The sequence below is a fragment of the Astyanax mexicanus genome, chromosome 12 (genome assembly GCF_023375975.1).
Source record: "Astyanax mexicanus isolate ESR-SI-001 chromosome 12, AstMex3_surface, whole genome shotgun sequence".
Taxonomy (NCBI): domain Eukaryota; kingdom Metazoa; phylum Chordata; class Actinopteri; order Characiformes; family Acestrorhamphidae; genus Astyanax; species Astyanax mexicanus.
Genome location: NC_064419.1, coordinates 25,778,992 through 25,793,453, shown reverse-complemented (window position 1 = coordinate 25,793,453; position 14,462 = coordinate 25,778,992). Strand labels below are relative to the sequence as shown.

At 42.8% G+C, this 14,462-nt stretch overlaps 1 protein-coding gene and 1 long non-coding RNA gene across 2 annotated transcripts; one reads left to right on the top strand and one right to left on the bottom strand.

The window, feature by feature from the left end:
- Positions 1-1,288: 1,288 nt before the first annotated feature.
- On the bottom strand, positions 1,289-3,967 carry LOC125806175 (zona pellucida sperm-binding protein 3-like). The gene is made up of 8 exons (XM_049486133.1): positions 3,287-3,967; positions 3,091-3,209; positions 2,897-3,000; positions 2,295-2,472; positions 2,080-2,197; positions 1,893-1,978; positions 1,724-1,815; positions 1,289-1,406 (listed from the first exon to the last, which is right to left on the bottom strand). The coding sequence occupies exons 1-8, from the start codon at positions 3,749-3,751 to the stop codon at positions 1,339-1,341; spliced, it is 1,230 nt and encodes a 409-aa protein (XP_049342090.1). The 5' UTR covers positions 3,752-3,967; the 3' UTR covers positions 1,289-1,338.
- A 3,288-nt stretch (positions 3,968-7,255) lies between these two features.
- LOC111189934 (uncharacterized) lies at positions 7,256-8,420 on the top strand. Its single transcript, XR_007441465.1, has 4 exons — positions 7,256-7,345; positions 7,422-7,486; positions 7,564-7,626; positions 8,161-8,420. It is a non-coding gene; the product is annotated as an uncharacterized LOC111189934 (long non-coding RNA).
- The last annotated feature ends 6,042 nt before the right edge of the window (positions 8,421-14,462 follow it).

Below are 14,462 nucleotides of genomic sequence, written 5' to 3'. Positions count from 1 at the left end.
CACGCACTGAAAACCACAGGGGAAACACCCAGACAGAAATGTGGAAATATTGGCTTAGATGAAAGTCTAAGCTACTTCGAACACACTCGTATGGTCATCCTTACAATTCCTAAAGATTCCTAAAGAGTTTACCAGATTTAGGGGCTCATTGAACACCCACGTCCAGTCGCCAAACATTTTACTCCATTTGAGTCAATGTAGGACACTGTTTGGACACAACTCCATTACAGAGTTCAAGACTGGAACTCGACAGTCCTGAGGAAGATTTTAAGAGTTCAGCCCTTTCCGCTTTAGCAGGTGGATGAACTCTGGAAGTGGCTCAGCAGGCTAGTTATTCACATGAGTGGAATGCTGATGCACAAGCTGTGAGGAAATTAGAAGAAATCTAAGGTGCCTTGAACCCTTTCAGCTAAAATCTAAGTATTGTAATTGACAGAGATTAAGACAAAAGTGTCACTGTTGCAATTTTAACATGGTGAGTTTCTGAATATTACAGAAAAACACTGGTAGAATGTTTAGATCAAATATTTTAAGCCAACTTGCCCGAGCAATGAACACAAGCTTTATGAAATGAGGCCCAAAGGTGGCCTAAAACCACATTGATGCATTGGAGTTGTCATGCTACAGGCTTGGGTTGCTCTTGCATGCATGCCACTTACACAGCAGAACTGTTTGGACAAATGTCCAATAAGGACCGTGCGCGTGTGCACAGCCTAAACTAAATACCAGAATTGGTCAGAACAACTGATTTGGACCACTTTTACCTGCTGTGTGAATGTACATTGTGTGAACAGGAGTTTGGGCAATAACTTGAGCTCAGAAAACCAAATGTGAACTGAAATCTTCCTTGCATTGATTGCAGAGGCTTCTGCAAATCCAGAAAGAAAAAAAAAAAAAGAAAAAAAGAAAAAAAAAAAATCACAGCTTACACCCACCCTGTCTTTTTACAGGTTTATTGTATAGACTGCCACATTCTGTATAGTAGCTCACAGGTGCACAATTTATGCCAAAAGCATATGCCTGCAGAGTGCAGAGTGGCTTAAAAGCAAGAAAACCAAACTAAACTATTCAGGGAAGTGTGCCATCAAGATAAAGATTGAAACACTGCATTAGGAGAAGAGGTAGACAACTTGAACCACATGGGAGACTGACCCTTTTGGTAGGATCCTTTAACATAAAAAAAAAAAAAAAAAAAATGAAGTGAAACAGTCACTTAAATTCCACAGAAATCTATTGTGTTGGGTACTGCAACAAGCCACCCAGGCCTGGAATAAAGGCAAGAGACAGATTCAAATTTCCCCATATTTATTTATAAAAATTTTAAGAAACACTATTGACTCATTGCAACAAGTGGTCATCCTCAACCAAGATGGGGCCCAAAGAGACTTCCGTTTCAAAATACTGATCTGTAAAACAAAGTTGCAAACAAACGAATTAGACTTTGTTCCTTCACAAAAACATGTTAGAACAAGGTCCCTCAAACCTGGTCATTGAAGCTCACTTTCCTGCACATTTTAGGAGTGATTGCCACCAACATTAGTTTAAAAACAATGGCCTTTTACGAGCAGGTAAACTAGTTGAACCAAACTAGTTTGAACCTGGGAAAGTGGATTTCAAGGACCAGGGTTAAGAAATGCTGGGTCTGTTTCCCCAGACATTCCTCCCATTAGACAGCCTTGAGTTTGGACTGAGGTTTAACCAAAAAGCATCAAGGCAAGCATACCTTCATCAGTGGGCACACTTCTCGCCTTCCTGGAGACACATTCTCCATCACAACAGTTACAATCCTGGTCATTACCATCTGCAGCAGCCCACCTACGTAGAGCAAACACGCAGCAGCTTTAGTACAAACTGAAACAAAGGCATCATAACAGTATCATTTTGAGGCATACCCATTGGTCTCAAAGGAGCAAGCCTTGTGTTCAGCATCAGTCTTCCGTAAAGTTGTAGAGGCTTTCAGGAAACATGTGATGTACAGCTACAAAAAAACAAAAAACAAAAAAAGTTAATGTTGTTCAGGTAGTTTGTAAAATGGCAGCATTAAAAACAAATGCTCCAACGTAACCAAGTCTTCCATACCATACTACTGTTGGTTTGTTCAAATCTGAACACTTCCAACTGAAACTGCAGCTTATCATCTTGAACCCGTTTCATAAATTCAGAGTTGGAGCCCGTTATCTTGGCATCAACCAAGCATCTAAAAATATAAATAAAGAAATAAATAGAAAAAAGGAGGAGATGTTGGTGGTTGGTTTCTACATGCACTCGTCTAGGCTAGTAAAAGCAATACTTACCCATGGTTCTCAATAAATGTGTATCTGGGAACAGCATTAATGTCAGGAACTGCAGTTGCCACACAGTGGTCCACAAATACACGGAGAGGTACATGGTTAAACTGTGTCAAAGATGCCTCAATCTTCATGACCTCGCCAAGGAAGTATTGATTCGATGGTCTCTCATACTGCCAGTCATCTACAAGCAACAAGTTAAAGGCCATGTTCAGACTGCAAATAAAACTAAAAAAAAAAAAAAATTTAATCAGATCTGTGACTGTCTGCACTGTTAATTACAAGTGATCAGACCAGATTTGCATACAAGTCAATAACTAAGCTTCCTTGATCCCTGTACTCTGAATCTGAAGTTACATACATTGCAAGTGCTGCAAAGACATTGGAATCCAATTTGAGCTTCCAGAGAGTTAAGATATGGCTGTTTAGGATCAAACACAGTCTACGCGTGCCAAGAATAAGATTTGGGCTGACAATCTGAGCATTGCCTAAAAGATTGAGTAGAAGCATACTGTAGACTAGGGTGATTCTACAAGATTCCAAATGGGAATGAGCTTGATGCAGCGTTCCTTAATAGAAAAAGTTTGAGAATTTTCACAAATACAAACCAGTCATGAGCTTCATGGTGAAGACCAAATGCTCTTCCGCTGCCACTGTAGAGGAATACGGCACCCATGTAGGGGACACAGCAATACTGCTCACATTGTGCTTCCTAAAACAAAAGAAATTCCAAGTTAAGGCTCCAAGCAAAGCAGTTAAGAAAAAGGAAACCACTGTAGCTAGTCCATCTTAAGAAGCTTACCTTGAGTAGTGACAATCAATCTGAACATTGACTCTTCCTGTTCGGACAATTGAAGTACCAACCAGAGGTTCAGAGCGGTAGAGGAGGTGAAAGCTGTAGATAAGGTAATCTTCCGTCATCTGAAATAGCAATATTGCATTAGTAGAGCAGTGACCTGCACAACAATTAAAACTAAGCAATTCAAAACTCAACTTACCGTTAGTACACTACCACAAGCCTGGAGTTCAGAGTTAAAGATGAGCACTCGGGCTGCAGAGTCCAGTCCTGATGCTGCACAGCCTCCAAGCGTCAGAGAACTAGGGTTTACGAGCATACCATTTCCAAAGAAATCTTGCTTCACCTCCACATGCACCATACTCTCCCCACATGCAGCAGCCACACTGTTGACTGGGGTAGGCTGCCGCAAGTTAAACTGCACCGGAAATTGCTTAGGCCTTTCTGGAGCTTTGGGAAACCGCCACAGTAACTTCTTTAAGGGTTCAGTGGGTAAATGGACTTGCAATTGGGGGGGCTTCAGAGGATCTGGATACAGCATGGGATTAGGTGCTTGAGCAGAAGACAGTCCTGGAGACTGAGCAGAAGTCTGACCTAGACTCCAAAGCGAGGCCTGAGGTGAAGTCAAGAGCACATCACTTGGACTACTTGTCAGGTCAGGGCTCATGCCGGATGCTGGACCAGTGCTTGGACCACTTGGCAGCTGAGGATTCTGGGCAGGCACTGGCACGAGGCTAGGATAATAGGCAGGCCCAAAGCCTGTGCTTTGATCCTGTAATTGTGGAAGACTCTGGAAAGGCACAGGACGTGGATCCTGGGCAGGCAGAGAACCTGAACTTGGACCACTTGGCAGCTGAGGATTCTGGGCAGCCACTGGCACGAGGCTAGGATAATAGGCAGGCCCCGAGCCTGTGCTTTGATCCTGTAATTGTGGACGACTCTGGAAAGGCACAGGACGTGGATCCTGAGCAGCCTGCAGCACTGAACTTGGACCACTTGGCAGCTGAGGATTCTGGGCAGGCACTGGCACAAGGCTAGGATAATAGGCAGGCCCCAAGCCTGTGCTTGGATCACTCAATTGTGGAAGACTCTGGAAAGGCACAGGCACAGATGCAGGACGTGGATCCTGAGCAGGCAGCAGCGCTGAACTTGGACCACTTGACAGCTGAGGATTCTGGGAAGGCACTGGCACAAGACTGGGATCATAGGCAGGCCCAGAGCCTGTGCTTGGATCACTCAATTGTGGAAGACTCTGGAAAGGCACAGGCACAGATGCAGGATGTGGATCCTGGGCAGCCTGCAGTACTGAACTTGGACCACTTGACAGCTGAGGATTCTGGGAAGGCATTGGCACAAGACTGGGATAATAGGCAGGCCCAGAGCCTGTGCTTGGATCACTCAATTGTGGAAGACTCTGGAAAGGCACAGGATGTGGATCCTGGGCAGGGAACAGTACTGTACTTGGACCACTTGGCAACTGAGGATTCTGGGCAGGCACTGGCACAAGGCTAGGATCATAAGCAGGCCCAGAGCCTGTGCTTGGATCACTCAATTGTGGAAGACTCTGGAAAGGCACAGGATGTGGATCCTGGGCAGCCTGCAGCACTGAACTTGGACCACTTGGCAGCTGAGGATTCTGGGCAGGCATTGGCAAAAGACTGGGATCATAGGCAGGCCCCGAGCCTGTGCTTTGATCCTGTAATTGTGGAAGACTCTGGAAAGGCACAGGACGTGGATCCTGGGCAGGCAGAGAACCTGAACTTGGACCACTTGGCAGCTGAGGATTCTGGGCAGGCACTGGCACGAGGCTAGGATCATAGGCAGGCCCAGAGCCTGTGCTTGGATCACTCAATTGTGGAAGACTCTGGAAAGGCACAGGACGTGGATCCTGGGCAGCCTGCAGCACTGAACTTGGACCACTTGGCAGCTGAGGATTCTGGGCAGGCACTGGCACGAGGCTAGGATCATAGGCAGGCCCAGAGCCTGTGCTTGGATCGCTCAATTGTGAAAGACTCTGGAAAAGCACAGGCACAGATGCAGGACGTGGATCCTGGGCAGCCTGCAGCACTGAACTTGGACCACTTGGCAGCTGAGGATTCTGGGCAGGCACTGGCACGAGGCTAGGATCATAGGCAGGCCCAGAGCCTGTGCTTGGATCACTCAATTGTGGAAGACTCTGGAAAGGCACAGGACGTGGATCCTGGGCAGCCTGCAGCACTGAACTTGGACCACTTGGCAGCTGAGGATTCTGGGCAGGCATTGGCAAAAGACTGGGATAATAGGCAGGCCCAGAGCCTGTGCTTGGATCGCTCAATTGTGAAAGACTCTGGAAAAACACAGGCACAGATGCAGGACGTGGATCCTGGGCAGCCTGCAGCACTGAACTTGGACCACTTGGCAGCTGAGGATTCTGGGCAGGCACTGGCACGAGGCTAGGATCATAGGCAGGCCCAGAGCCTGTGCTTGGATCGCTCAATTGTGAAAGACTCTGGAAAAGCACAGGCACAGATGCAGGACGTGGATCCTGGGCAGCCTGCAGCACTGAACTTGGACCACTTGGCAGCTGAGGATTCTGGGCAGGCACTGGCACGAGGCTAGGATCATAGGCAGGCCCAGAGCCTGTGCTTGGATCGCTCAATTGTGAAAGACTCTGGAAAAGCACAGGCACAGATGCAGGACGTGGATCCTGGGCAGCCTGCAGCACTGAACTTGGACCACTTGGCAGCTGAGGATTCTGGGCAGGCACTGGCACGAGGCTAGGATCATAGGCAGGCCCAGAGCCTGTGCTTGGATCACTCAATTGTGGAAGACTCTGGAAAGGCACAGGACGTGGATCCTGGGCAGCCTGCAGCACTGAACTTGGACCACTTGGCAGCTGAGGATTCTGGGCAGGCATTGGCAAAAGACTGGGATAATAGGCAGGCCCAGAGCCTGTGCTTGGATCGCTCAATTGTGAAAGACTCTGGAAAAACACAGGCACAGATGCAGGACGTGGATCCTGGGCAGCCTGCAGCGCTGAACTTGGACCACTTGGCAGCTGAGGATTCTGGGCAGGCACTGGCACGAGGCTAGGATCATAGGCAGGCCCAGAGCCTGTGCTTGGATCGCTCAATTGTGAAAGACTCTGGAAAAGCACAGGCACAGATGCAGGACGTGGATCCTGGGCAGCCTGCAGCACTGAACTTGGACCACTTGGCAGCTGAGGATTCTGGGCAGGCACTGGCACGAGGCTAGGATCATAGGCAGGCCCAGAGCCTGTGCTTGGATCGCTCAATTGTGGAAGACTCTGGAAAGGCACAGGCACAGATGCAGGACGTGGCTCCTGGGCAGGCAGAAGTACTGAACTTGGACCACTTGGCAGCTGAGGATTCTGGGCAGGCCCCAGCCCTGTGCTTAGATCACTCAGCAATGGAAACTTTTGTGGAGGCACTGGTACAGGTGTGTAAACTGGATCCGGGGCATGCTGCACTACTGCATTTGGACCACTTGGCACTTGCACTTGGTTTTGTGAGTAATATGTTCCAGGAGACCAAGGAGACCGAGGATTTAGCCATTTGCCTGAATGTGACAAATCTGCATCAGCCAATAGAACTGCCCCAAGCACTAATAAACTGACTTGTATTAACCACATGACCATGCCCTTCTGCCCAACACAGAACTTACCCTTGTGTTTTCGCTTCGGCCATTTTGTAGAGAACACAGGAACATGGCTCCACCCCTTACCACATTAACGTTTGGTTGGAGACAGGTGAGGTTAATTATGGTGCGGGGAGAAATTAGTTGGGTGGGCCTTATATGTTTAACTGCATGCCCTCTTTTTCAGAAGGTAATGAGTTTAAAGGACAGAAAACCCAATTTTGTTTGGCAAATATGTGTGGCAGGATGAGTATTTTGTTTTTTGTAGCTTGGAAGCATTTGGGCTAAATCAAGCTCTGGGTCATAAAAACATATTGCTCATTTGTTTATTTGGAAATTGACAGTATTTCTCTACTTTAACTGATGTGTTTTCTTTAAACATTTCGTGAGTCTGTTTTCCTCCCTTGTCAGCCTGCTGTGGGCAGTGTAATTCCTGTGTGCCTAATTACAATCTATCAGTTTCGAGTGCTTTTAGTTAATTGGCTGGGTAATCCTACCTGGGGCTATATTTAGGCCAGGTGGCTGCTACCTGTGGCACCCCCTCTGTTGTTCTCACCCCCTTCCTTGGTGTGCTGCTTTGCGAGGGCTGCAGCTTGGTGTGGCTGGGAATTCTCACAAGCGTGCGGTAGGCTGAAGTTTTGCTTCTTGGAGTTTTCTCTGACTAATCCTGGCACTAAAAAGTTTCTCCTACTCCATTTCAGAGCTGAGACTTGTGAGGTGAGATTGTTCCGGTGGTTTATGCCATGCTCAAAGGTTCCAGTCAGTGGTAGGTTCTAACTCCCTATCATTCTGATTCTCATTCTATAAATTCCTCAGTGGGTTAAATCCGGTTTGTATCTCTAGTGTGAAATACACTGGAAGCATTGTGACTTTCCCTGCTGTCTGACGTGGAGAAGTGAAGCCTTGGTGGGTATGAGTGAGCTCCCATACACTTATTTTTAGTAAAACTGTGGTTCTAACATTCACAATTCAGCTCTTCCTGTGTGTGTGATCACCTGTTCCCCTCCTCGCTGATGCTCCTCCCCCTGCAATAGTGCTATTTTTTTTTCTCTTTTCTTTTTCTTTTTTGTTCTACTCCTTGCACGTTAATGTTTTTTTTATGTATATATATATATATATATATATATATATAATTAGATAGTCATGGTTTGTGAGCGGCCTCTGGTGAGCAGCAGCGATTTTATTTACTTATTTATTTATTTATTTATTTTGTTCTCTTGAACGCGCGTTGCACGTGACTCAGCGCATGGTTTGTGTGTCTGTAGTGTTGGTTTTCCTATACTTCCCGTGCTCTGAATTGCGCGCTGTTGCGGGAGAGAACCTGTATGGTCCGTAAGCGTGGTTACTTCTTATTATTGTTGGTTTATATTAGTTTACTGATGTTGGTGTTTGTTTTGTTTGTTTGGTTAAATTGTTTTCTCCTTTTTTGTTTCTGAACAGGAGCAGTGAGCGGTGACAGGCTGCTGAGGTGGTAAAGTCTAACTGGGGTTTTCTAAGTGGTGTTTGTGTGCTGTGTATTGGGGACTCCTCTCGCCTGCAGTCAGCACTGTTCAGTGTGCTCCAGCCCGGTTCAGGTTTTGTTTTTTGGTTGTTTGTGTGATTGTGTTTTTTTTTATTTCTTTTTTTGTTAATTAAATTTATTTTGAATTATTGTGATTTTTGTTAAAATATAATTATTAAAATTTGAATTTTAAATAGAACCCTCTCAGACCTTGTGAATTGAACCTGTGACCTATTTTTTGATTTGGTAGACTAGAATTTGGTTTTGGGTCATTTTTCTTAATTCCTGGGTTGTCCAGGTGGCGTAGTTGGCTACTAATTAATTTATTTGATTTATTAATTTAAGATTATAAATAACTGTCCTATACCTTACACTTGCCACTATGTATTACACTGACTTCTCTGTGTTTTATAAAGCACAGAGTAGAATTGAGAACCCTAGTTGTTTTAGAGAGCCGAAGCTTTGTCCTGAGTGAGGCGGGGCTTACTAATTAAATACACTCGGCTTATAGTGTTATAACAGTCTTTATTTTATTTTTTTTTTGGATCATTTAAGGATCTTATGAAGTTATTTTGTACGCTTAAACAAACCACATGAGTGTTCAAACTTCCTTTTGGTCAAACCCATAGGCTGTACAACCAGTCAAAAAAACAAAGCCTACCCACTTCCTATATCAAACTCCCTTTACAAAAGAGGGAGCCCATATGTGAGTGCTCAATACATAGAGGTGACTGGAGCTAAAAGGCTAAAAACTGTGATTAAAAAAAGTGTCCAACTACTTGTAGAGGATATTCCTATGATTTCAGAAAGTACAATAAAATATTTTCTTAAAAAGCAAGTAAAACATGTCTGCCTGTTGCAATGTTTTTCTCAAGCAACACTTTAACCAGTAAAGGTGCTAGCATCACTGCTACTGTGACTTAAGTGGTTAGTGAGCTGATTCTGGAGAAACAAATAGAGGTTTATAACTGGAGTTTAAAAGCTTAAAAAGCAGGAGGACCAGAAGGGTTTTTTTTTTTTTTTTTTTTTTTGGCTTTCCTAGTCATGTCACATCGTTTTCAGTCACCTGACCCACCCCATACAGATTGGCACGTACACACGTTTAACATTGTTTAAAGTAAAAAAAATAAATAAATAAATACACTATCTTTTCACAATTTTTAAACCCAGGACTCCCTGAGAAACAAATCCTCATCCTGATGGTTCTGTGTTGAAAAAAATGAGTACATTTAACAGCATAAAAATGATCAAACATATATCAACATTTTGGACTCACTCTGCAGAGCCTTCTAGTGGTTAGCGACACTCGGAGCACATTCTCAAGTGGGTATATTTGGAGTCAAATTTTTGTAATCAAAATTTTAGCTAATATACAGTTTAAATATATTTGTTTACTTCAGTAAATTTTGCATTTCATTTGTAAATCAAGTGAACAGAGCCTGGAGCAAGAGTGGAGAGGAACAAAGTCCATGCTGCTTGAAGTCTAGTGTAAAGTTTTCACAGTGATGGTTTGGAGCTGCTTTCACATTTTTACTCCCATATTTTCACTTAGTTTTAGATTAATTATTATGTCGTAGTCATGGTGAGAGCTAGCATAGAATTATTAGGCATGAAGTAGGAATCCCCTGGACAAGTTGGAGGTAGTCCATCACAAAACCCATATCCCCAAGCAGTGCAGCGCACACATGCTACCTGTTGTAATACTCTGCCTCCCTTACCTTAAACAGAGTTTAAAAAGTGTAAAAAATCTGAATGTTTTTCTAAACATTAGAACATAGCCTGCACCGCTATTGTTCAGAGTTCATTGTTCTGCTTTAAGCTTTGTTGAAGCACTCACAATTTGACTTATGCTTCAATACTCCATGCAAGGGCGTAGGAGCGGATTTGATAGGGGGGGGGGGGGGACACATCTGCTTATATGAATCAAAGCCCACCTTATAGTCTCTTAGAACAACATTTGTGGAGTTACCTTTAATTACAAATAAACCTTTCTTTTCTGTACTTCTGTTTATTATTAGTTACATCCAAGTACAGGTGACTTTACAACCTAAATATGTTACTCCACTTTACATTTACTGTTGTTAGAAAAAAATATGCGTGCATATTTGAAAATAATAATAAAATAATAGATATTATTATTATTATTATTATTATGTATTGGCGTGTCAATTCTGTTGTATATTTGTATATTTACATTTACGCCACATTTTGTCGACTAAAAGTACGTATGATGGTGGTCTTTTATGTAAAAGAATGTAACCTTATGTTTCATAGAGATTTTTGGCAGATGTTAATATAAACGTTAGATGACCCAAACCTTCTGTTAGTTTCATGAGCTTTTACTAAAGGACCAGATATATTTAATTAGTAAATCTAAGGGATTTTAACAGGTAAACTCAATAAATGAGTGTTTATTAGCTGATGAGCTGGATCCGGTGAAAACACAAAATTTCAGTGCAGTGATCAGGGAGAAGAAACTGTTTTAAACTACCAACATAAAGTATTGTACTGAAATATGGCTACTACACCCAGCTTCTAGCGAACTAGTTAAGCTAGCTAAAATATTTTTTAATTTTCCTTAATTTACAGTAATCCTGCAGTCATAGTCTACAAGTAACAATGACTATCACAAGCTCACAGTGGGTTTGATCTGTGGGTTTTGATTAGTTTATTTTTAACCAGCTATCAGAAATAGGCTCCGTTACCTTCTTTTAACGTCAGCTCGCTGCGCCCCGCTGCTAAATCTAAAAAAGAAAACTTTACAAATCCTTTACAGCGAGGGGGGTCTTCCCCACTCTCCTCCGCAAAACAAGCGAGCTGATTTTTGATTCTGTTTCTATTAAGAGGCGGGACTCTTTTCCTGAACCGGTTCCGTGATTGGCCCAAAGAGATTTCCCATTTACACAGCATTCTGTCTACTCATTAAAAACACAGCTGAGCTGAGAGAAACGATTCGCTCCTGGCGACGCCCGTGTTCTTCTGCGGTATCATTTTGGGGGGAGGGACAAATCCACCTGTTTCTGATATTGGGTGGGACATGTCCCCCCCATCCCCCCCGGTTCCTACGCCTATGACTCCATGACTCCACAACACTCGCCAACCATCCATCTACTTTATTGCCTTTTATGCCTGCTGTCTTTCAAAATTAAAACACAGTGCATGCCACAACAGCACAAATATGATGTAAAACTGGGGGGTTTAAGCAATGGTACATTTCTATACAGTTTAGAATCTCAATTAGGCCAACATACTAGATCACATTAAAGGTGTGACAAAGTTAGTTTCCAGCCAGATTCCTTCCCAAATGATTAATTCCTGATTATCTATTATCTAGGACTCTAAATGCAAAAAATGCATCCAGCATTAAAGAGACAAATTCTTGAATGAGCTTCTTCTGCTTTACTGAACAGCTGAACACGTTTGGAGGAGAACACTAACTGCCAATTATGTCCCATTAATGAATAATATGCCTGGTTAACACTGAGTGACTGATGAGAAGGGATGCATTTTCTCATTTCCTTCTTCCCCTCCTTTACTCCTTTATCCCATTAGTACCCTTCGACCTCCTGTAGGCCCTATCTGAAAATGTTTTTTTTTTTTACCTTTAATTTCTATTACTTTTGTAGTACACTACTGTAAGTCGCTTTGGACAAAAGTGTCTGCCAAATGTAATGTAATGTAATGCATTCTGCTATACCTTCTGATAACATGTATTTGGTGTTGAAAAAACAAGCAAACAAACAAAATAAAACATCAAACCTTCAATACCTGAATTGGCTATGCTAGGTTTATGTGGTACCCTGTGATGAATTGGCCCTTTTCAGGGTTCAAAACCTTTTGTGACCCTCACTTGCAGACAAATGTTGATGCAAATGTGATACATTTTCAATACCATTTAACCAAAAATGCAGAACTTGAAGTGTTTACTCTTATGTCTGAGACCTTTCACACACTTCTGAGGTAGTCTGACATGCCTTGACATTTCCAGGGAAAAACAAAAAACAAAAAGAAAAACGTACCTAACATAATGTGTTCCCAATATCCTACACAGGCATAAAAAGGATAAAATCTATTATTTGATCAAATGTACTCCAAACACAAAAACAATAAAAAAACAACAATTATTTTTAAAGGTGCTGATATAATTTAAGGAAAAAACACACTGTAAACAATTGTGAGCTCTAAATTGTAAACATGGGTGTTGGCTACCTATTGGTAATTTGACTTGTTTGTGTTTGTGTGTGTGTGTGTGTCTACAGGTACAGCCTGGGGTGTGGTCCAGGTGCTGAGGTTCCACAGTGGGTGGAGCTCCTTTTATTTAAGGTCTGCCACCAGAGGGAAATGGAGGGCAGATGGGACAGACAGACAGACACCACAGAGGGAGAGCAGTGGCCATGCTGTTTGATGGGGGAGAAACCATGTGGCCCAAACATACTGCAATGCTGCAACATACAATCATGTATTTCTGAGAATCAGTTCTAAAATGGCTAATAGCCAGTAGTATTTTGTTTGCTTATTTGTTTGTTTTTAGGTGCTGGACAGGTAAGAAGGAGCGCGCTCATACATTTTCCATCATGCAGGCCTTCTTTTGTTAAACACCCTAGGTAAGGGGCGGGCACCACTCTCTGTATGTTTTATTTATTATATTAGGTTTAGTGTAGTTAGTTTTTGTTTTCATTGTTTCATTAGATAAGTTGTTATTCTTTTTGTTAAGTTAGCTTAGGGATTTGGTTTATTTTGTTAAGTTCTTTTCTTTGGTGCCGTCCTAAGTTCAGCCCTTTTTTTTGTTTTTGTTTTCATTTAAGTATCTTTTTGAAAACTTTGTATTTTTGTAAATATTGGACTTGGATTTTGTCACTGTATATATTGAGCTGTGACTTCAGTAAATGGTTAAATGGAAATTTCTCTGGTCTATTGTTTTCTCCCTCACAGTTTCACACACCCATACACTCATTAAACTTATCCACAATGTTACATACCCCTCTTATCCCTAGACAAACAAATGGGGTTGTAACATATGGGGGCTCGTCCGGGATTTTTGTCCAAATTTGCTGGATGGTTTGTGAGTGGATGTGGTGTTTGTGATCCAGTTTGTGGAGTCTAGTTGGTGGTGTCAATATGGCTGAATTTAATGTACAGGCATTTTTGAGTTCTCCAAGTTTAGAACAACTAGATTGTTTTAGAAAGACAGAGTTATTGAGTATATGTGAGCATATTGGCATTTTGGCTTCCAGACAGTTAAGAAAAGGGGATATAAAGAGGCTGGTGCTTGATAAGTTAGTGGAGCTTGGCAAAATAAGCTGCTCTATTGGTACTGTTGGTACTGAGGTAGAGGAGGTACTGCCAACTTCTGCTGATGGCACAGTTAGTGAGTTTGAGAGAGACCCATGTACTCCAGCTGTGATTGTGAAGGAGAGTGTTGGCACTAATACTCCTAAACTGAAGGCAATGTTGCCTAGGTTTGAGCCACTTTCTTTGTCTTCCGGTCCCAGAGATGAGGCCTTGCTGAAAGTGCGGCTTGCTCGTTTGGAGATGGAGCGAAAAGAGAGGGCAGAGCAGAGAAAAGCAGAGTTTGATTATAAACTTGCTTCTCGTCGATTGGAGATTGAGATGGAAAAGGAGATTCGGCTGCGTGAACTGGAACTGAAGGTAAAGGAGTTTTCCTCAAGACCTGTGATCCAGTCTGATCTTTCCCCAGCTCTTCCTGCCGGGCCTGCGTCTCAAGTTTCCTCCCAGGTTCCTCTTAGCTCTGGTGCAGAAGCAGCAGTTGTTGGTGAGTTGACTCCTGCATTTTCAATAACTAAGCACTTTGCCCTTGTACCCCCCTTTCGTGAGTCTGAGGTTGATACATATTTTAGTATTTTTGAACGTATTGCTGTTTCTATGAAATGGTCAAAAGAGTTTTGGACATTATTGCTTCAATGTAAGTTAACTGGTAAAGCTCAAGAAGTCTGCTCATCACTGTCTTTGTCTGAAAGTATGGAGTATGATGCTGTAAAATCTGCCATTTTACGGGCATATGAACTTGTGCCTGAAGCATATAGACAGAGGTTTAGAGAATTTAAAAAGTCATCTGATCTGTCTTATGTGGAGTTTGCAAGAGAGAAGGCTCTTCTCTTTGATAAGTGGGTTGCAGCTAATAAGGTCTCTGATCAGGAATCACTAAGAGAACTTATGTTGCTGGAGGATTTTAAAAATTGTTTGCCAGATCGAATTGCAGTTTATTTAAACGAATCTAAAG

What these genes read in the sequence shown, in the direction of transcription:
- LOC125806175 (XM_049486133.1), bottom strand. Translation starts at nt 3,751, where the DNA reads ATGAGCCCTGACCTGACAAGTAGTCCAAGTGATGTGCTCTTGACTTCA. An exon ending in ATTGATTGTCACTACTCAAG is followed by an intron (nt 3,001 to 3,090) that starts GTAAGCTTCTTA and finishes CTTTTGTTTTAG; the next exon opens with GAAGCACAATGTGAGCAGTA. An exon ending in ACATTTATTGAGAACCATGG is followed by an intron (nt 2,198 to 2,294) that starts GTAAGTATTGCT and finishes TTATATTTTTAG; the next exon opens with ATGCTTGGTTGATGCCAAGA.